Here is a 21,630-nt window from a genome sequence, read left to right on the forward strand (position 1 = left end):
GAAAAATCTGTCTAAGGCAGGACATAGACGGGTCATTTATCGGCCGAATTGTCGGCCGATAAACAAAAAAACGGTCGCTGCCGCCGAGGATGCTGCCACCAATGTGACAGCAATACGTACAAGGATTGTATATATAAATTTTTATTTTCCTCCTGAATCCTTCCTACAAACTGGAAGTCCGGTCCTAGCTATTATATTTATGTCTTGCGGTTGCAACAAATGTATCCAAATAAAAACATTATGCTATACAAATGGATACATTTGTTGCAACCACAAGACTTCTTCATATAAAATATAATAGCTAAGACTGGACTTCCAGTTCGTAGGAAAGATCCAGGGGGAAAATAAAAAAACAAAACAAAAAATAATAATAATAAATAAATATATATATATATATATATATATATATATATATATATATATATATAATTTTTTTTTTTTTCCAGTAAAAAGAATGCTGGCAACCTTGCAGGTCACGGCTCATGCGCAGATTCTTTTAATTGGTAAAACGTTCGATTTGCCCATCATTGCCGGGAAAATCGCCCACAAATTTTCCAACATGACTGATAAAAACAACGGTGCAAAAAACCCGAAAAACGGCCAAACAATTAACCCGCTAACAGTGTGAAAATAGTCAGATTTTTTTTCGGCTGAAAAAAATCGGCCGATTTTCGACCCGTCTATGGCCGGCACTAAAAAATTTATATGTTGCCACCACTCATCTTCTGAAAATAGCAGTTGCCCTTGCACTGCGGCTTCCATGTTTCCAAAGTCACTGAACCAGAACCGAATAGTCAGCTAAGTTAGAACAGCTGATCTGCATGCATTCAGCCAGTGCCACAGAATGAATAGAATAAGCACAATAGCCAGTAAAATTTCTGAATGAAGAAGTAAACAGACTACATAGAATTTTTAGAAGCAGACCATTTTTCTTAATAGCCCAAAATCAAAACAGCTTTTACTACCAATGATGTGGACAGATTTTCTCTGAAAGTTAATAGAAAGAGACAAAAAGGGGTGCCAGACTTAGGTGCAGCATAGAGTTAGTGCGGTTCATTAAAAAGGCATACAATTGGCAACTCCCTAGAGAGTAGAAGTGGCAGGTATATCTACAAATCCTACGGATGTCTCCCCTATGGTTCCGGCTATCAGAATGGTCAGGATAGTCTCTGCTACCGATGGCCAGTGTGGAACACAAGATGGGGCTGGACTGGACGTCAACAGGGAAAATGTGGTAATGTAGAAGTGGGCGGTAATGCGTTTCGAAGCCTCCGCTTTGTCTTCAGGTCTAAGTCCTACAGATGTCTCCCCTATGGTTCCGGCTGTCAGGATAGTCGGGTAGCCTCTGCGTAGCTGAACTGTGGGGCTGGAGCATGCAAGAGCAGCAGTCTGCCACGATGGCCAGTGTGGAACGCAAGATGGCGTCGGACCAGACGTGATGTCAATGAGGAAAATGTGGTGACGTAGGAGTGGGCAGTAACGCATTTCGAAGCTTCCACTTCTTCAGGTCTAAAGCAGGAGCTTCAAATGCCTTACCACCCACTCTTAGGTCACCAGGTTTTGCCCGTTGATGTCACATTCGGTGCGATCTTGCGTTTCATGCTGCCCATCGCGGCAGGCAGACGGCCACTCTTGGATCCTCCAGCCCAACAGCTCAGCTACGAAGAGGCTACCCTGACCATCTCGACAGCCGGAACCATAGGGGAGACACCCATAGGACTTGTAGATATGCCACCACTTCTACTCTCTAGTGAGTTGCCAATTGCATGTGTTTTAATAAACTGCACTAACTTTATGCGGCACTTAAGTCTGGCGCCCCTTGGTCTCTATTACACTTACAGCGGTCCAGGTTTACTCTTAAGGGTGCTGCCGCTGATGCTGCATTATGTTTATATTTTTTTACTTTTAAATGGACTTTCACTATTTATAACCAAACTTCTCCAGCACCAATTCTATTTTTACATTTTCTTCTCTCTGAAAATGAAACTACCACAACTGGCATTAATTCTGAGTCCCTCTTAGGATATTTCTCCTCTGGTGAGTACAAAGGTAGTGAGATTGTTTGCAGAAGAGGACACATACATAAGTAAGAACCTGATAAAAAGGTTCTAGCCACAATGAAAATGGTTTTTAATCACCATTAAGTTTATTTAGATTATAAGCTCCACGAGCAGGGCCCTCCTATTCCTTCAGTACTTAAATGTATTGTAATTGTATTGTCCCCTTTATATTGTAAAGCACTGCACAAACTGTTGGCGCTATATAAATCCTGTATAATAATAATATTAATAATAATAATAATAATATTTCCCCTCACTTTCTTTGGCAGTGGCCACAAGAACTGCAAGTTAATTTATTGGACAAAGACAAAAACCCTTACCGAAGCTGTAACCCTTCCTTGCTCCATTGCCACCTATAAGTTAGAGCTACAAGTTCTTAAAAACACTGCTCCCCCCCGTCCTCTTACCTATGCTGCTTAGCCTTTAAGAGCTCATTGGAAATGCCTATTCCCGAATCCATGCTATTCCAGTCTTGTGATGTGGATGTTCTAGCTACCTTGGGGTCAAGGAGTGCTTGACAAATGGGCCAAATTTCCAGAGCAATGACATCACCTGCTGCCTTCCATTGCCCCTCCGTTGTCACCAGTCCCACCTCTTCCCTGCAGCAGCTGCTCACTGACACAGGGGAGCTGCTGCTTTTGGATCACTTGACCAAACCAAAGCAGATTCAAGAAAAATGCATTTACAAACAATACACAGCATAGGTAGGAAGGAAAAGCAATGTTTAACTCCAGGATAACTCCAGGGGCAACAGGCAACATGGTGCCAAGCAGCCACCCCAGACCAAGATAGGTCTTACTTAACAATTAGCCGCCCGGCCAATGGCTGTTGGGCGGCTTCAAATGTGTCTCTGCACTCTGGGTGCACGCCATTTGGCGTGCTCCCGCACATGCGCAGTTTGCGCTAATGCAGAGCGGCGCAGCAGTGCGATCTGTCACCGGCCGTGCACCTCGGACACGGCCGATGACAGATCCCAGTACCGGCTCCCGTTGCTGGTACCATGTGACCTGCTGTGACCAATCACAGCAGGTCACACGACAGTTTTATACAATGGATGGCTTCATTCATGATGCCATCCATTGTATACTAGTGCCTAGCTGTGAATGGTCACAGCTAATCACATGCACATGTCATGTGATTAGCTGTGACCAAATCACAGCTAAGCACAAAAAAAAAAAAAAAAAAAGAAAAAAAAAGCTGAATGAATCGATGTCATTCAGGTAAATGCTTGCTTATAGCAAAGTAATTCTTTGCTATAAGCAAATTGTGTAAAAAAAAAAAAAAATACTGATCACTTCCCCAAAGTAGTACAATGTTACTATGGTAACATTGTACTACTTTGGTCATAGTAAAATATGAAAAAAACATCTTAAAAAAATAAAAAAAAAATGTAATAAAAAATTAAATTAAAAAAAAAAAAAAAAAATATATATATATTTTTTTTTCCATACTGTCACCAGTCAGTGTCCCTGTTAACCGCCATGCCAGTTATATGATGACGCTGTACTGCACTGGTGACAGCATGTAAAAAAAAAAAAATTGTGAAAATAATTTTTTTAATTTTTTCATTTTCCGAAAAATTATGACAAAAAAATACAACTTCAAAAAACTCGCCATGCCTCTTATGAAGTACGTCGGACTGTCTACTCTGCAAAAAGGGGTCATTTGGGGGATCTGTACTGTTCTGACATTCTTGGACCTCAAGAAATTAGATTGGCTGTCAGTACTTCAGGATTGATCAATTTTCAGATCTATACCATAGTTTGTGAACTCTATAACTTTCCTACAAACTAAACAATACATCCTAATTTTTGGTTATTTTCACTAAAGACATGTAGCAGAATACATCTCGGACTAAATTTATGAAGAACAATTATTTATTTGTAAACTTTTATAACAGAAAGAAAAATGTGTTTTTTTTTTCAAAATTTTTGGTCTTTTTTTGTTAATTTAGCAAAAAATAAAAACCCCAGCGGTGATTAAATACCACCAAAAGAATGCTCTAGTTGTGTGAAGAAAATGATAAAATTTTAGTTTGGGTACAATGTTGTATGACCACGCAATTGTCATTCAAAGTGTGAGAGCGCTGAAACCTGAAAAATGGCCTGGGCAGGAAGGTGTAAAATTGCTCGGTATTGAAACGGTTAAATTTGATGGGCTTTGGATCTTTTTCAACATTGCTTAAACTCTTACCTTAATACGTGAACTAGGATTCAACATAATGTACTTGATAGATCCTTGGATGTTTTCCGTCCAGGAGACAAGCCATGTAACTTTATTGTCATGTCTGACTTCCTTCCACTTATGTCCAGAGGGAGCAGGGGGGACCTTTGAGTCTCTGGACAAAATACACAGAATGAGGTCAATACACTACCATAAAGATATATTATTGTAAACTAAACTATTGTTGGCTGGAAAAATATGTATTGTTAAGACTAACCTGCAATTGATGAAATTACCTGATGAAATTGCTAAATCAGCAGTAACAGGTCAGAGCACATTTGTGCACCCGTTTATTGGGGGCACACTGGGGGCATATGCTGCTCTGCCTATAGGTGATAGGACACCAGGAAGTGGCTCCTTAATAGACTATCCCCCCTCTGCTCCTACGTTCAAGCTGCACAAACTAAGTTTGTATTTTAAAACTAAACCAAGTTTATTATTATTGTGCAACTTACTTGCTGCAGTTAATGATGATATTTTCAGGATTGATCCTCCTCTTAAGCTTTCCCATTTTGGGATGATTTCCTCGGCCTCTGAACAAGCCCGGAGGTTCTATCCTGAAATTGGCAATTCTTTCTTTGTGGTTGTCCATGACACAGTAGCCATATTCCTGCACCAACCTCTCATTCTCCTCTTTGATTTTCTAGGCAAAAAAAAAGAAAAAAAGTTTGCAATCTGGCCCAGTGTTGCAACGTTCAAACATTTTTCAAAGTGCCAGCAGAGTTGGCAAAAAAAAAATAAAAAATTTAACAAATAAATAAAACCTTAAAAAAATAGGCAAAGCCCATGAAAAAGAAAAAAAGAGCAAATCAGGCATTTTGAAGTTTTAATATGGGACATAACAGGAATTCTACTGTAACCCAAGTTACCTGTTTCTCCTGCTTGGTCATCTGCTTTCTGGCCTCAGACTGAGCTTTGAAGTACGAGCTCATATGAGTGAAGTCACACTTGCTCAGGTTGGTGATGAGACTTTGTTCCTCAGATGTCATTTCCTATGGAAGGCAGAATACGGGTGAGACAACATGCCTGCAATGAATACATTTCTCCAGTGAAGGGCAATCATGTTCACCTTCTTCCAGTCTTTATAGAAGTTTTTCCTGAAGACATCTTTTGTAGTGTATTCGTGATCCAACATTTTTGCAAAGAAAGTGGCTACTTCCTCGGCTTTGGGGCTGAGCTTGACTTGTTTACCTGCAGTAAACAAAAAAGTTACCTGGAATTAATGGTCACGGGTACAAAACTGCAAAGTTTACTTTAATGGTCCACCATTAGGGAAAAAAAAAAAAAAAAAAATGTATTCAGGCAACTCTATGGGGTTGGCCCTGTAGTAGTAGACGACTGTAGGCCATGTATGTAATACTGTATTTATATTTTTCTCCCCATTAAGTGTAGACCAAGCTGTCCAGTAAAAGTGACAGTTACAGAGGTTGGGACAAACACTGCTAGGGTTTCTTAATTCACGTTTACAAAAAGCCACATGAGAAGTAGGAAGGAATCAAAAGTAAAAAAAAAAATGTTATAAAAATTCCTGAAAAGCTTGTTTCTAAATTAAACCTTTTTTGTTTGGATGCAGTAGAAAGGTTTAGCATCTGTCAGGTTTTTACTACAGTCTCTACTGCATTAAACCAAAAAACTTTTATCTTAAGGAAAGGTTTTGCTTCAAGCGTTCAACCCTTATTTCTGAAGAAGTAGCCCACACTTACTTTTTTAAAAGAGGATTTTTAAAGGACTACCTGTTTTTAGGGGTCAGCTGCCTAAAAGACACCTGTGACTACATGCTCATGGTCGGTGCTGCTCACATCCATAAAAGCGCACGTGCCCAACAAGCCATACCTCTGCTCCCTCATCCCAAAAATTTGACTGGCAGCAAGAGGACCCCAAAGCTCCACTGTCCTCCATACCCTCGTCTCCAACCCAGAAGATCTGTGAAACTGTGCAGATTGTGGAAGACCTAGCAGCAGTGAACATAAGCCGCAGGTTTTGGGAACAGAGGGTACAGAAAGGTACTGGGATGTTTACCTTCATGAACTACAAAAATTATTATCTAGCATTTAGTGCCACCAAGTACATTTTTAAATGGGAAAAAAAATCAAATCACAAAAACACAATTTTAAAGGGATACTTCATTAACGCCAAGGGAGAAAAAAAAAAAAAAAAAGGGAGGGTAGAAATTGGGACAGTAGAAATACTAGTCACATTTCTCAAACTAGTGTACAATAAATCAGCAGGGAAACATTTTACTAAGATTGTTCTCTGCTTAAACCCTTTAAAATGGAAAAGTCCTTTAAGTTATGGCTAGAAAATGCTGTGACAATCAAATGGGCAAGTCCAGGGATTCATCAGGTACAACTAAAAGCTACTGTATGACAGTCTACACAAGTCCCAAACCCAGTTACTATGTGGTGCCAGGGGCGGACTGACCATTTGGAAACTCGGGCACTGCCCGAGGGCCGGGGTCAGTAGGGGGCCCCATGAGATGCCCCTGGTACCTTTTTCATAGGCTTTTTTGAGTTTGGGCAAGGACACAGGGGCCCCATGATCCCCTATTGCCCGGGGGCCCCATGAGTTGTCAGTCCGCCCCTGTGTGGTGCACAAGCCTTAACATAATCAAACATCTTCCTTCTTTCCCACATGGAAGAAAAATATATTTGAAATATATTTAAAAAATATTCTGACCAAATATATTGACATACATTTGAAATGATACAATTTTGGTCATATTCAAAAGCTATCCATCCATATATATATATATATTAATTACATACATATACTGCATGTTGAAATGCGTCTTTATAACACAATATATGAAAAATATTTTAAAAAATACATTTCAGATATACTGTAGGTCTTTAAAAATACAAATCTACATTTTTGGAATGCATTTACAAATATATGTTAAAATGACTTTTTTTGTATGTCCAAAAAAAAAACCCAAAAAACTGAAGAGTAGATTTAAAAAAAAAAAAATTATATTTTTAAAATATATTCAGATATTTTTTTTACATATAAAAAAGTCATTTTAACATATTGCATGTTAAATAATGCATTCCAAAACGCAATTCAACAGGATATATATATTTATATTTATTATGGCCAAAATTGTAGCATTTCAAACATAGGCCAATATATTAGGGAAGAATATTTTTAAAATATATTTCAAATATATTTTTCTTTCATGTGGCTTGAGGTAGCCAAATTCACTGTATCTCACATATTCACCTTCCCAGACACTGCAGCTTATGGTGGGAGGGTTTCCAGTAACAGAGGCAGTGCCGTCAATCAAAGCAGTGAGGAGGACTATGTGTAGCCAGGTGCTGAATGACAAGCTACAGGCTTGTGAATCGGCAGTGACAACACCAATATCCCCACCCCTGGCAATAGCTTCTCATGCCGCTGTAGTGAAAAACAGAAAGCTGCATTAGGTGCACATCACTGGCAGGCTCAACAAGCATTTGTTGGTCTTTTCCAGGGCGCTTAAACAGCACTTTTTTTTGTTTTTTTTTTGTTTTTCTTATAGGAGGCCATAGTTCTTTAACCAGGTCATACCATCATAGTAAAACTTCACATTGTCTGGGACAGGTTCATAAGGTGGAGCAAACACAGGTCCTTTGTGTTCCAAAAAGGTCCACTTGACTCCGTCTGTATGACGTTCCTCCTCCCACCTACAAATAAAAGCCAGTAGATGAGCTGCAATTAAACACTAGAAAAAAATTAAAAAAAAAAAAAAAAAAAAAAAAGGAATTCTTGTTCCTAAATGTTTCCCTCCCTCTTCCTTAAATTCTGCATAACAGTGCAAATAAAAAAAAAAAAAAAAAAAAAAATCACAAAACCAGAGGGGGTAGCCGAGTAGCCAAAAATCGCAAAGATGCTGTAGCAAAGTGCAGTATTTGGACTACTCAACATTTTCCGGGATCTGCCCAGTAGGACAACGTCACCCTCAACAAGGCTACAACCAAGCCGCTCCCCTCCTCGCTGCCTACCCATCCCCAGGGGTTTTTTTTGGGCATTTTCTTCCAGCTTTTTAGAGGGGAGGGAGGATGTTTAAAGCAAAAAAAAAAAAAGAAAAAAAAGGGGGGTGGGGGGGTGTTTTAGACTGATGTAGTCAGGCAGTTAAAAGGCAAGCGATGCTCCATGTATCCATTTCAAGATTTAGATATGCATCTTTTTCGATGAAGGGATCACTACATAAATTGCACTATATCACTCCAACCATCCCTCTATCTCGGTTTGAATTTTTAAGATCAAGAAATTTTAAATAAATGTGGATTTGAAAAATACAATCCAGTAACTTAAAATAACTTATTGAAAGTAAAAACACAAAAATTGGACAGAAAATAAAAGTAAATATATATGAAATTAAAGGATAAGTTCACCTTTCGTAACACATTACACCCATATTCAATCAAACTGGCCTGCCCGGCCATGTCACTCATTCACAGTGTTCTGTGAATGTGAGACAACAAGTCCTGACAGCCTTAGGGGCTGTCAGCTTGTTAGTCCTCAATGAACTACCACAGGCACTGTGGAGCATGGAAGTTCATTCATTCTTTCCTGCTGATCACTGGTGCAATGCTTTACAGGCTCCCGCAGACAATAATAAATGCACATTTTTTTCTACCGGCATCTTTCACTAAAAGATGCACTTATTTAAAAAAAAAAAAGAAAAAAAAAAAAAGTTTTTGCACTGAAGTCAATAGGGGGCGTTTTTGCATTGAAGTCAATCATCATTATCTGCACCTTTTCTTCTATTGTAAAAACGCCAATAACCCCATTTTTGGTGGCCGATATTTCGGTGCGATAGATTTTATTTAATTTACACACACACACGACATAACATTACCATTTCCACTTCTCCTCCTCCTCTTTTTTCACTTTTTTCCTCTTAACTTCACCCTCCTGCCCTTTGACTTTATTCTTGTTTTTCTTAGGTTTTACATCCTAAAACAAAATACCATTAGGTTATATATCAGCAATAGAAAATCAACATTTTAGCCCAAGGTGAAACTAACTACAGATGCTAGCACATCAGACCAACCCTGTATGAGATGGTTTTTATTTTGGCTCTTAAAGATTTTGGGATCCTACAAAGTCATAGAATTAAAAGACCACTTTCTCAATAAATTGGACATGTTCTAAAAAAGTGCATTTATTTCAGGAAGTTGTTTTTTTTGTGTTAAAAAAAAAAAAAAAAAAGAAAAAAACCACACAAAAAGGTGTAAAAAAAAAAAAAAAAAAAAAAAAAAAAAGAAAAAAAAAAAAAAGAAAAGGGGGACAAAGTTATTCAGGACGGTGTTGGTGCAGATGGTTTTTTTTATGCAAATAGTTACCACTAAATGCAGGGCTGGTTGCATGGAGCACACTCAGGAGGTTTGGTGCACCAAACATTTAATATGTGCACTAAATGATAGCTGGGGCTCATCTTTTCAAACCCTTTAGCTCAAAAATAGAAATGTACATTAAGTCCCCTGCGACACCCCCCCCCCCCCCGAAATAAATGAATAAATAAAATAAAAAATAGCTGTAAACTTACCACCTCTTCTTGCTTTCGTTTTTTTGCCTTCTTGCTATCTTCAGTTTTAATTTTTTTGGGCTTGTAATCAGAACTGTGGAAATGATGGGAAAAACAAACAATGTTAAAGCATTACAGCAAGTTAACCTTCTAATGGTTGATAGCAAAAATATTTCGTCCCCTTCCATGTGGCCCTTAGACAGTAGGAGGTGGCTTATTTCAGGAAATATTGTAACCCACAAAAAGGAACATAAACATTGTAAATTGTAAAGAATACTAAAATGTTATTTAGCAGAGTACCAAAACTTTCTGGTATTAGGATGAACTTTGTTTTGCCTATGTAAATCCAAACACACTTTTTTCCACCTCACTGTGTTTAATTTTACAATCAAAACTATTTTTTTTTTACATCTGATAAGGAAAAAAAAAAAAAAAAAAAAAAAGAAAAAAGCTGCTGATCACGTGAAATTCAGAGTTGTCCTGCATCTTTTGTACACTGCCTGCACTCTCTCCCTCCTAGTTTTCATCTAGGAATACAGAATGAGTAGTCTTTATGTATACCACTCATTTATTAAAAAGTTTTGTAAACCTTTATAGAAAAACACTGCAGTTATACGTATAGAAAGCCCCCAAAGTTTTAATCACTGCTAGCGTGATTTTTACCAAAATCCTTGCAATGAGGATGGCTTATATTTGTTTTTAAAGAAAAAAACTGAAGATACAGTTTAAAAGTTGTTTAATACCACTTTAAGAAAAGCTTTGTCAGCTTCAAGGGAACATCTAGAAAGGCTAATTGGGCCCAGGTAGTACCTTGAAAAAAAGCAACGTTTTGTCTGGAATTCCATATATATATATATATATATATATATATATATATATATATATATATATATATATATATATATATATAGCCATGTACCTACTGTGCCTAAGTACTTCTAACTTTGTTGCCTAATCGTTTTATATCTGGACTGTGAAACCCATGGCACGGCTGCCTCTGACGGCAAGCCTAAGGATATTCATTCATTTTCTTTTCAAAAGGAATTTTTTTCCCCCCCTCCACAGGATAGTCAGAGTGATTTTAAACATGATTCAACATGGACAAAACAGACAGAATGGGGTTGATTTACTAAAACTGTAGAGTGTAAAATCTGGTGCAGCTGTGCATGGTAGCCAATCAGCTTCTAACCTCAGCTTGCTTGGTTAGGCTTTGACACAAAAAAAAAAAAAAAAACCCCAAAAAACCAACACACAAAAAAACTGTAACCCAATTGGCTTCTATGCATAGCACCAGATTTTGAACTAGAGTTTAAAGCAAATCAACCCCCATGGGAGAATGAAAAGAAAAGAGAAGAAAGGGGGGGGGGGGTTGTGAAAAGGTGAGAGCATAAGAAAAGGAGGAATCTCCCTCCCACCACCAATACCTCAGTCCTAACAATGGCACTACAATGAGTGGAGAGAGGCCACCTGGGTGTGCGTAAGCTGTCCAGGAAGACCAAACCTTTAGGAAATGATGTAATGCCTGCAGGATATCTCAATTTTGTGAATCATGGTGCCCATTAATCTTTGTAGGACCCATTTCATCTGGAGAGGAAGTTGTACCTAATGACCTGCAGTCAAGGTTCTCCTTGACGCTGCTTTTTTTCCCCCCATTCTGCAGATCTGTGCTTTAACCTCTCCTGCTTCAATACCCCACATGGCATCAGACCAGCAACAGCTCTGACATGAGAAAAGCCCTGCTTCTCTACCAAGATGGCTGCCTCCACAAAGAAGCCATGTGAAACAAATGAAATATATGAAATGTAAGCTATTAAAATGTGAACAGAGAAGCTGCAAGGAACCTTTAAAAAGAAATACCAGTGACGTAGTCCTTTGCCCCCCTCTTGCCTGTTTTTTATCAAAGCTTCAACAGATCTGGCATTCTTTACAGTGGAACTATACACAACATTGAATCCAGCGATGCAGTTCCCAGAAATTGCCGCTGACATTGTCAGGCGGACGGCTCCTGGGTTTTGCTCACCAGCCACTGTCGTTGGCTAGATGGAGAGGAAGGAATTTCCAAATTTGCGCAGCTTACTGTATAGGGGTGTACAGGTAAGTAAGAAGGAAAGGTAAGAAGCTTTACTGCAGAAGAGACAAGGCATGTCTCTTCTGCATTAAAAATCCTGCTTGTCTACTCATTTTCATTGTGGAGCCCGAAGTTGTGCTTTGAGGCTTTTGTCAGCATTTGAAAAAGAATGGCTACTTAACTCCCAAAAAAAAAAAAAAAATTAAGCTTTAACAGTTTCCTTTGCTTAAAATCATAAGTGGTTTTGGCAACCAGGCAGACCTCTGCTTCCCATGATCCTCTCCATACTTACTCTTCATCATCTCTGGATCTCTTCATTGCCTTGTTCTCTTTGGGAGAGAGAGTGTAGCCGTCATCTTCTGGTTCATTTTTTACACGAACAGGACTAAAAACAGGATAAACAGGTCACATAGAAATGTCAAATTAGTTTTCCAATCAGACTTAACCAAAAATATTATAGTAACTGAAATTGAACAAAAAAACATATGCTTTTAACCACTTCAAGTCCGGACACTTTTACCCCCTTCCTGTCCAGGCCAATTTTCAGCGCTATCACACTTTGAATGACAAGTGCGCGGTCATGCAACACTGTACCCATATGAATTTTTTAGCATTTTTTGAGACTGATAAAGTTTTATTTTGGTGGTATTTATTCACCACTGGGATTATTTTTTTTGCTATGTAAATGTAAAAAATCCAAAAATTTTGAAAAAAAGTGTTTTATAAAATTTTGCAAATAAATAATAATTCATCATATCTTGGCCAAAATTTATTCCGTTATCTTTTTAGTTAAAAAAAAACCAAAAAAAAAAAAACCCCAAATTAATTCATAACCAAAAATTATAATTTTTACATACTGTCACCCTAGCAGTACAGTGTCTCCATGGTGAAACTGTACTACTTGTGGGGGGGTGATGAAGATTTTTTTTTTTTTTTTTACACCGATTGCTTTTACACCCATAAAAGCTGTAAAAGCAATCATTTATCCTTCTCAATGGCTGCATTCTTGCAGTCATTGAGAAGTACTGAGTGAGCTGTGATTGGTCACAGCTTGTCACATGGTACAAGGCTGTTGTGAATAGCTTTGTACCATGTGACCTCTGTGATCATTCACAGATTTCACACTTAGTAAACAATGATGTCAGAAGTGACATCTTGCTTACTACTCTGCATGTGATCACTGATTGGCCAATCAGTGATCACATGATCAGGACCTCACACGGACGACGATCGTTGTCCGGAGGACACAGCGGTCACCGGATCGTGGTGCTGGGCGCTCGCAGGGAGCACGCACAAGCAGGGGGCAGGGAGGGCGTTTATAAACAGCCACCCGACACTGACCTGCCACTGGAACCTGTCAAAATTACAGGAGTTGCCCCAGTTAAAATAATCTCACAGGTGATTGACAGTGTACAGTTTAGAAACTTATGTAAAATTAAATATTGGAGTGGAGAACAATCTTTCATCAGTAAGCACAACTACAGAACAAAGCAAATGTCTTCCTAAACCCATTTATGACTGGTCCTCTTTACCCTCTTCCTAGCTGATGACAATCTTTTTATATATATATATATATATATATATATATATATATATATATATGCAAACGCAACCTTCCCCTCCCTAGGGAGACCATGCCCTATACCAACACAGGCATGACAGCTAAAAAGCAGACCTCCATCTAGCATCCCACTTAAGACTTTGTAGCAGATTAAACCCTACCCAATTCCATAATAAAATATCAGTTTTGAGTGGGGTTGCTTTTCAAGCTCTTTGTATTTGTAGCACAAAATGTTCCATCTTACCTGGAGAAGCCATTTTCTTTTTTTACTTTTCCACTGTCCATGGAGGATTTTAGCTGTAATACAAAAAGTTTGAAAATATATTTTATTTAGCCATCTTCATGACGTTAAAACACAAAAAAACATCAAAAGAACCTATTAGAAGAATCTGTTAGGATTAAACTAGGGCTACCCCAGTCATTTCAATAGTTTATTTTGCAGTATTAAACCAGTAGCAGCCTTCTCTTCTCGGGTCCCCTGCCAGCACTCCTGGCTCCACCCCCCATAGAGTGACCCCATAGGAAGCCACTTCCTATGGGGGCACTCATGAATTCTCGATCCTGAGCTGGGCCATTTGCATCTATTCAAAAGCACAGGCGGGCTCAGATTCCCACACGCTCTACTCACAGGTTTAGACCAACAGCAGAACCCAATGGCTCCTGTTGCTCTCAGCCTAGACTGTGAGAGCCAGGAGAGGGACTGCTGCAGATGTGCACAGAGTTGGATCAAAATCGGGCTCAGGTAAGTATCTGGGGGCCATGTGGCAAAAAGGAGTGCTGGGTGAGCTATTGTTAAAAGGCTTTTTAACCTTCATACAGAGAACGCATTAGGGTAAAAAAAAAAAAAAAATAAATAAAATAAAACCACACACCTTTTACCTTTACAACCACTTTAAATCATTCAATTAATTTAGGTTAGACTTTTTCTCCTCTGAAAATTTATGCGCGCAATCTTCAGCCTCAGTACAAGTTTAGCAAACCGAATACAAAAGCCTTCCCATTTATTTTAGTTTTAAATGATTAATAAAATGTACAACTCTGTACTAAAAATGTAGCCCAAAACAATAAAAAAATAGTATGACTCGAGTGCCCCTGCAAACCTTTGTCAATCAAATCAGCATGTAAAAAGACTGGTGCAAGACAGACCGAATCAACCTGTCAGTCTTCAGTAGACTTCAACAAAAACGGTGCCCGTCTGCACACAGACTCCCTGTTGCATAAATGTAATAATATGGGTAAAAGATGGCTTCAGCTCCTGTTCTCAACCTCTAGAGAACTACTCAGAGGCACTTAATCACAAACAAAACCCTCAGTTTAACACAAACTGTTAGCCAGGGCCAAATTGGTTGTTTTGCAGGCTGGCTGGTATGTGTTGCTGGGAAATTCCTTGTTTGTTTGTAATGTGCATTGCCTGTCCATGTGCACCTTACTGCGAAGGCTGGTTATAGTTTGGGATGGTTGACCTCTTTGATTTAGCCCTGAAAAAGGGGCAAAATGCATCTGAGGAGTTCTCTACAGGTCAAGAACAGGAGCTGAAGCAATCTTTTACTAAACTGCTCCATCATTATTAAATGAGCCCACAATAATCAAGGCTCCAACTGCTGACTCATGCTAACCATATACCATTTGCTAGCAATTGTAAAGCCCAGTTGAATTTGGATATGTAGTCACTTTGTGCCAACAGCTTCCATTTTTAAAGTCCTACCCCCACTTTTCTGTTACAATAGCTGTGTAGCATCCACATGTGACCATGCAGGTCTACAAGCAACAGAATTTGACTAGTTTACATTCCCGAGAGCAGGGGATTAGACGCACCACTACAAAACACTTCTCTGCTATACAACTCTTTGTGAAGACATTGGTGGGTGTGGCTGTTACTCAGCAATGCCAGCATAGAGCACTGCAGTGTTAGGAAGCAGAATCTTTGCTAAGAGAAAACTTGACCAACTGCCCATTGACTATGTAAGACCATGATGGACCATCATAGGCAAAAAACGAAGCCTACAGTTAAGTAGGTTAACACATGACCACATACCTTTTCTTCCTTTCTTTTTTCCTTATCTCTGTGTTTTTCTTTATGCTTTTCCCCATCCTTATGCTTATCCCCATCTCTGCGCTTTTCTTCCTTATCGCGATGTTTCTCACCATCCTTGTGTTTCTCACTCTCCTTGTCTCGATGTTTCTCACCATCCCTGTGCTTCTCGTTCTCCTTTTCTCGATGTTTCTCACCTTCCCCTTGCTTCTTGCTCTCCTTGTCCCGATGTTTCTCGCCATCCTTGTCTCGATGTTTCTCGCCATCCTTGTCCCGATGTTTCTCGCCATCCTTGTCCCGATGTTTCTCGCCATCCTTGTCCCGATGTTTCTCGCCATCTTTGTCTCGATGTTTCTCACCATCTTTGTCTCGATGTTTCTCGCCATCCTTCTCCCGATGTTTCTCCGCATCCTTCTCCCGATGTTTCTCCCCATCCTTCTCCCGATGTTTCTCCCCATCCTTCTCCCGATGTTTCTCCCCATCCTTCTCCCGATGTTTCTCGCCGTCTTTGTGTCTCTCACCATCTTTGTGTTTGTCCTTGTGTTTCTTTTCAGAAGGATCTTTGTGCTCACTTAGTGAAAAAAATAAAATAAAAATAATATGATGAATGGAGGTAGATGAAAGATATGGGGAAACCAAGAGAAACTCACAATCGAATGCTATGATATTTTGTATCCCAAAGTCACTGAAGCCTAGATGTCCAAAGCCAAAACTGAACAGCATCCTATAACTTGACTTACAGCTCATCAATTTGCAAGATCTAAGCAGAACAGTAGCATTTGGCCTGAATACAACTAACAGCAGCTATTTGGACATGGCATAGCCAGCATTAGAAGTGTTTTTTTATCCCCTGGAGTTTCACTTCAGGTTAATGATTAGCTTCTGACTGAGGGTCTAAAGAAAAAAAAATAAATAAAAAAATATGATCTGCACTCATTCATTCCTAGAGAGCTTTGTACTCTGCTCTATGGGGATGAAAGGAGAATGCATGCACAAGCCTAGCAACATCTTGGCAAAGGGCTGTGCAATCCACTCCACAATCTCTCACTGACTTAGACATAAATGACTGGAGGAGGCAGAGACTACAATAAAAAAGGGCCAATTCACAATATGTGCTTTGATCTGCATAGACCAAACACAGGCTCAAAGCAAAAGGCTCATCAAAAACAATAGATTTCCATGTACCCTGCTCACACCATAACACTGCATTGAGATGTATTGCAGTGCAATGCAAAAAAAAAAAAAAAAGTGTAAACAACGCAACACACTGCCCTACACAATGCACACACATTTCACAGGGCATAATGTGTACAGGTGTGTGTAAAATGAACTCCAAGTAACTAAAAAGTGTACCTTTTAAGTTTATAAAACCACTTTTGCAGCTTAATTGGGATATCACCCACTTCATATAGGTTTTCTCAGTCACACAGCATAATTTCTTCAAACTTCGTGTTATTTATGGCAAACACAGCTCCCCAGCCCATTCCTGAACAAAGGACTGTATGCATCTCATTAGTTGTAAGCTAGATTTGAACAATGTCCTAATGCAGGCCATAGACGGCTCGAAAACTGGCCGTTTTTTCGTCCGATAAATGAAACATCGGTCGTTCGTTAAACCGACGTAACCACCAATTATTAAGAAAAATCGGGTGACCAAGTCATAAAGTTCACCCCATATAACAGGCAAAACTTCTGTTCCTTCCAGGTCACGGCGCATGCGCATATTTTTTCGTAAAAACGATCGTACGATTTGACCAATCATTGACGCGAAAATCGGTCGTTTTTCACAAATTTTGCAACATGACCGATAATCCAAAAGTGGAAAAAACGCAATAACCGGCCGACGAATTAACCCACTAACAGGGCGAAAATCGGCGATTAATCTTTTGGATTAAAAATTGGCCGATTTTCAAACCGTCTATGGCCAGCATTAATGTTTAGACGCTGTCCTTCTGCATTGTATGTTAATGGAACAGATCACACTAAAAAAAACAAAAAAACAAAAACTTAGGTAAATATATTTCTAAAAGGTGCCATTTATATGAAATTTTCACATGTCAGGAACAATCCATGCAATGAAACCAAAACAAATGAAGTTCAGAAATTAAGTTTTGTGTAATAAAATGGAATGACACTGGGAAAAAAAACAAAAACCAGTATTGAACACATGTAGAAAAGGGAGGTCCAAAAGGCATGGAAAGCCAAGACACCAGCTGAAATCTCAGTAATTAGAAAGCAATCCTTCCCCTTGTCAGCACAAATTAATATCAGCTGGTTCAGTCTCAACTGATGGCCTATAAAAAGCGGTTTCATTACCAAGGTGTCAAACAAGAAACATCTCATGATAGGTAAATGCAAAGAGCGCTCTCAAGACCCTCGCAACCTTATTGTCGTAAAACATACTGATGGCATTGGTTACAGAAGAATTTCTAAATTTCTGAATGTTCCAGTAAGCACTGTTGGGGTCATATTCCAGAAGTGGAAAGAACATTTTCACCATAAAATGAGCCACCACCAAGTGCTCCTCGCACGATTTCTGACACAGGAGTAAAGAGAATTATCAGAAGAGTTGTCCAAGAGCCAAGGACCACTTGTGGAGAACTTCAGAAAGACCTGGAATTAGCAGGTACAATTGTTTCAAGGAAAAAAATAAGTAATGCACTCAACCGCCATGGTCTGTATGCATGCTCACCATGCAAGACTCCATTGCTGAAGAAAAAGCATGTTGAAGCTTGCGAAAAGTTTGGTGCACAACATTTAGACAAGCTTGTGAAATACTGGAACAATATAGTCTGGTCAGATGAGACCAAAATTGAACTCTTTGGATGCCATAATACACGTTTGGAGGTCAAATGGCACTGCACATCACCCCAAAAACACCATCCCAACAGTGAAATTTGGAGGTGGGAACATCATGGTGTGGGGCTATTTTTCAGCATACTGTACTGGCAAGCTTCAGATCATAGAAGAAAGGATTAATGGACAAATGTACTAAGAAATTCTTGATAAAAATCTGCTGCCATCTACCAGGATGATGAAGATGAAATGAGGGTGGACATTTCAGCAAGACAATAATCCCAAACACAAAGCCAAGTAAACTCTCAATTTGTTTCAAAGAAAGAAAATAAAGCTGCTAGAATGGCCCAGACAAATCACCTGATTTGAAGCCAATAGAAAATCTATAGAAGGAATAGAAGAGGCACACAGAACCTTCAAGATGTGAAGACTGCTTGTGTGGAAGAATGGGCCAAAAAAAAAAAAATAAAAATAATCACACCTGAGCAATGCATGTGACTAGTTTCTCCAGATCGGTGTCTTGCAGCAGTCATTACCAACAAAGATTTTGTGCGAAGTATTAAATACATTTCAGTTAGTGTGTTCAATACTTTTTCCTTGTGTCGTTCCATTTTATTACATATCACTTAATTTGAACTTGTTTTGGTTTCTTTGTATGTATGGATTACAAGGGTTGTTACCGATCGTTGTGGTGAAAATTTCATGTCGAATGCACCTTTAGAAATATTTATTGAGAAAAATGGTGAAGTGTTCAATGCTTATTTTACTCAAAGTATATTTTAGGAAAGGGCTGAGAGTACAGTGTACAGTGCATATAAAAAGTCTACACACCCCTGTTAAAATGTCCGGTTGCTGTGATGTATAAAAATTAGACAACCTTTAATGTGACCTATAAACTGTACAACTTAACTGAAAAACAAACTGAAATCTTTGGGGGGGGGGGGGGGGGGAAATTAAAAAAATAAAAATAATGTGGTTGTATAAGTGTGCACACCCTCTTATAACTAGGGATGTAGCTGTGTTCAGAATTAAGCAATCACATTCAAAATCATGTTAAAATAGGAGTCAGTACACACCCGTCATCATTTAAAGTGCCTTTGATTAATTCCAAATAGAGTTCAGCTGTTCTAGTAGGTCCTTCCTGACATTTTCTTAGTCGCATCCTACAGTGAAAGCCCTGGTTCGCAGAGAGAGCTTCCAAAGCAATAGAGAGATCTCATTGTTAAAAAGGTATCAGTCAGGAGAAGGGTAAAAACGAATATCCAAAGGCATTAGATATACCATGGAACACGGTGAAGACAATCATCATCATCAAATGGAGAAAATATGGCAGAACAGGGACATTACCAAGAACTGGACGTCCCTCCAAAATTGATGAAAAGATAAGAAAACTGGTCTGGGAGGCTGCCAAGAGGCCTACAGCAACATTAAAGGAGCTGCAGGAATATCTGGCAAGTACTGGCTGTGTGGTACATGTGACAACAGTCGCCCGTATTATTCATATGTCTGGGCTGTGGGGTAGAGTGGCAAGACGGAAGCCTTTTAAGAAAAACATCCAAGCCCAGCTAAATTTTGCAAAAACACATTTGAAGTCGCCCAAAAGCATATGAGAAAATGTGTTATGGTCTGATGAAACCAAGGTTGAACTTCTTGGCCATAATTCCAAAAAAGATATGTTTGGCGCAAAAACACTGCACATCACCAAAATAACACCATACCCATAGTGAAGCATGGTGGTGGCAGAATCATGCTTTGGGGCTGTTTTTCTTCATCTGGAACTGGGGCCTTGGTCAACGTAGAGGGAATTGTGAACAGTTCCAAATAGCAGTCAATACTGGCACAAAACCTTCAGGCTTCTGCTAGAAAGCGGAACACAAGGATGAACTACATCTTTCAGCATGACAACGACCCAAAGCATACATCCAAATCAGCAAAGGAATGGCAACACCAGAAGATTAAAGTTTTGTAATGGCCCACCCAGAGCCCAGACCTGAATCCAAAAAAGAAATGTGAAAAGAGAGATTCACAAGAAAGTGGTTACATTTTGGACAGAATGCGATACTCAAAGTAGTTCCAAAAATTATGCTTTATTACACATTATATATGTGGACAATTAAGGCAAATACCCTGATTCACCATCACCTCAGTATGAGATACTACAAGAACAGACCTAAAAATCACATAAAAGCAACATCAAGACTGGTCTTCGTAATAATGTGCTGCATATATAGTGACAAATACCTGTCTAATACATTTGAAGCACCAACACATTGGTTACACCACCAGGTAGGGGGTGTATCAAACAACTGTACCCTATAGGTATGACATACTAGGCAATTATGGCTGATAACAGGCACCAAATGGCAATAACATTATTACCCATAAACCTTGCAGGCAATGTGGGTGAAAAAATTGAAAACATATTGGGAAGTGGACGCCTCTATAATAACCAGATAAGGTATTGCAAAAATTATTATTAACGCAAGGAGATGCCCTCACAATCTGACAGATTTGGAGTGTTTTTGCAAGGAAGAGCGGGCAAATTTTGCCAAGTCAAGACGCGCCATGCTGATAGACTCCTACCCAAAAAGACTGAGCGCTGGAATCAAATCAAAAGGTACTTCAACAAAAAGTATGTTTAAGGGTGTGCACACTTCTGCAACCATATTTTAGTTTTTTCTTTTTACTTCCCTCCATTTAAAAGAGTTCAGTTTGCTGTTCAACTGAGTTGTACAGTTTATAGGATACATTAAAAAGGTGGAAAAAGTTCTGAATTTATGTATCTTAGTCTAATTTTTTTTTACATCACAGAAACCTGACATTTTAACAGGGGTGTGTAGACTTTTTATATCCACTGTAAGGTACTCCTCTGAGTTGAGAGTACACACTTGAGAAGCTAGAGTTTAGGGTCACTTTATCCTCCTCTTTAGGATCCAAAGCATTCCAAGCTTTGAGCAATGGACCTATAACAAGCATTCAGATCAGAACCTCCTTCTGACTGACCAGGAAATATCCGATTGCCTCTTGGGGGATCAGGAAGGAATTTTTTTTCCCCAACAGGTGCAAATTGGATCATGCTTTGCTGGGTGTTTTTTTTTGCCTTCCTCTGGATCAACTGTGGGTGTAGGATTATAACTTTTTTTTTTTTTCCTATGGTTGAACTGGGTGGATTTTTGTCTTTTTTTCAGTAGGACTAACTATGTAACTTCACACTTAGTTCAGCAGTTCATAGTACTTACCCCGGTATATCAACATGATATCTAGGCAAGCCTGGTCTAACCAAACAAAAACCTGATTTAGGCAAAATGAACAGTATAATACAATATAATATTCTAAGTCTGGCTTGACAAGGTAATACAGTCACCAACCACAACTAGTTTT

At 39.0% G+C, this 21,630-nt stretch overlaps 1 protein-coding gene across 1 annotated transcript in view; it reads right to left on the bottom strand.

The window, feature by feature from the left end:
* Nucleotides 1–21,630, bottom strand: part of TOP1 (DNA topoisomerase I) — a 70,015-nt gene that overhangs the window by 13,507 nt on the left and 34,878 nt on the right. Inside the window, exons 4-13 of the mRNA XM_089673301.1 lie at nucleotides 15,457–16,024; nucleotides 13,666–13,718; nucleotides 12,153–12,245; nucleotides 9,814–9,886; nucleotides 9,124–9,221; nucleotides 7,830–7,945; nucleotides 5,353–5,474; nucleotides 5,153–5,275; nucleotides 4,739–4,926; nucleotides 4,254–4,398 (exon numbers count right to left, since the gene is read on the bottom strand). Of these exons, the coding sequence (XP_089529427.1) occupies nucleotides 4,254–4,398; nucleotides 4,739–4,926; nucleotides 5,153–5,275; nucleotides 5,353–5,474; nucleotides 7,830–7,945; nucleotides 9,124–9,221; nucleotides 9,814–9,886; nucleotides 12,153–12,245; nucleotides 13,666–13,718; nucleotides 15,457–16,024 (1,579 nt within the window). The remainder of the gene's footprint in view (nucleotides 1–4,253; nucleotides 4,399–4,738; nucleotides 4,927–5,152; nucleotides 5,276–5,352; nucleotides 5,475–7,829; nucleotides 7,946–9,123; nucleotides 9,222–9,813; nucleotides 9,887–12,152; nucleotides 12,246–13,665; nucleotides 13,719–15,456; nucleotides 16,025–21,630) is intronic.

The sequence above is a fragment of the Staurois parvus genome, unplaced genomic scaffold (assembly GCF_062004578.1).
Source record: "Staurois parvus isolate SC_StPar_1 unplaced genomic scaffold, SC_StPar_1.0 ptg000137l, whole genome shotgun sequence".
In the NCBI taxonomy this organism is placed as follows: domain Eukaryota; kingdom Metazoa; phylum Chordata; class Amphibia; order Anura; family Ranidae; genus Staurois; species Staurois parvus.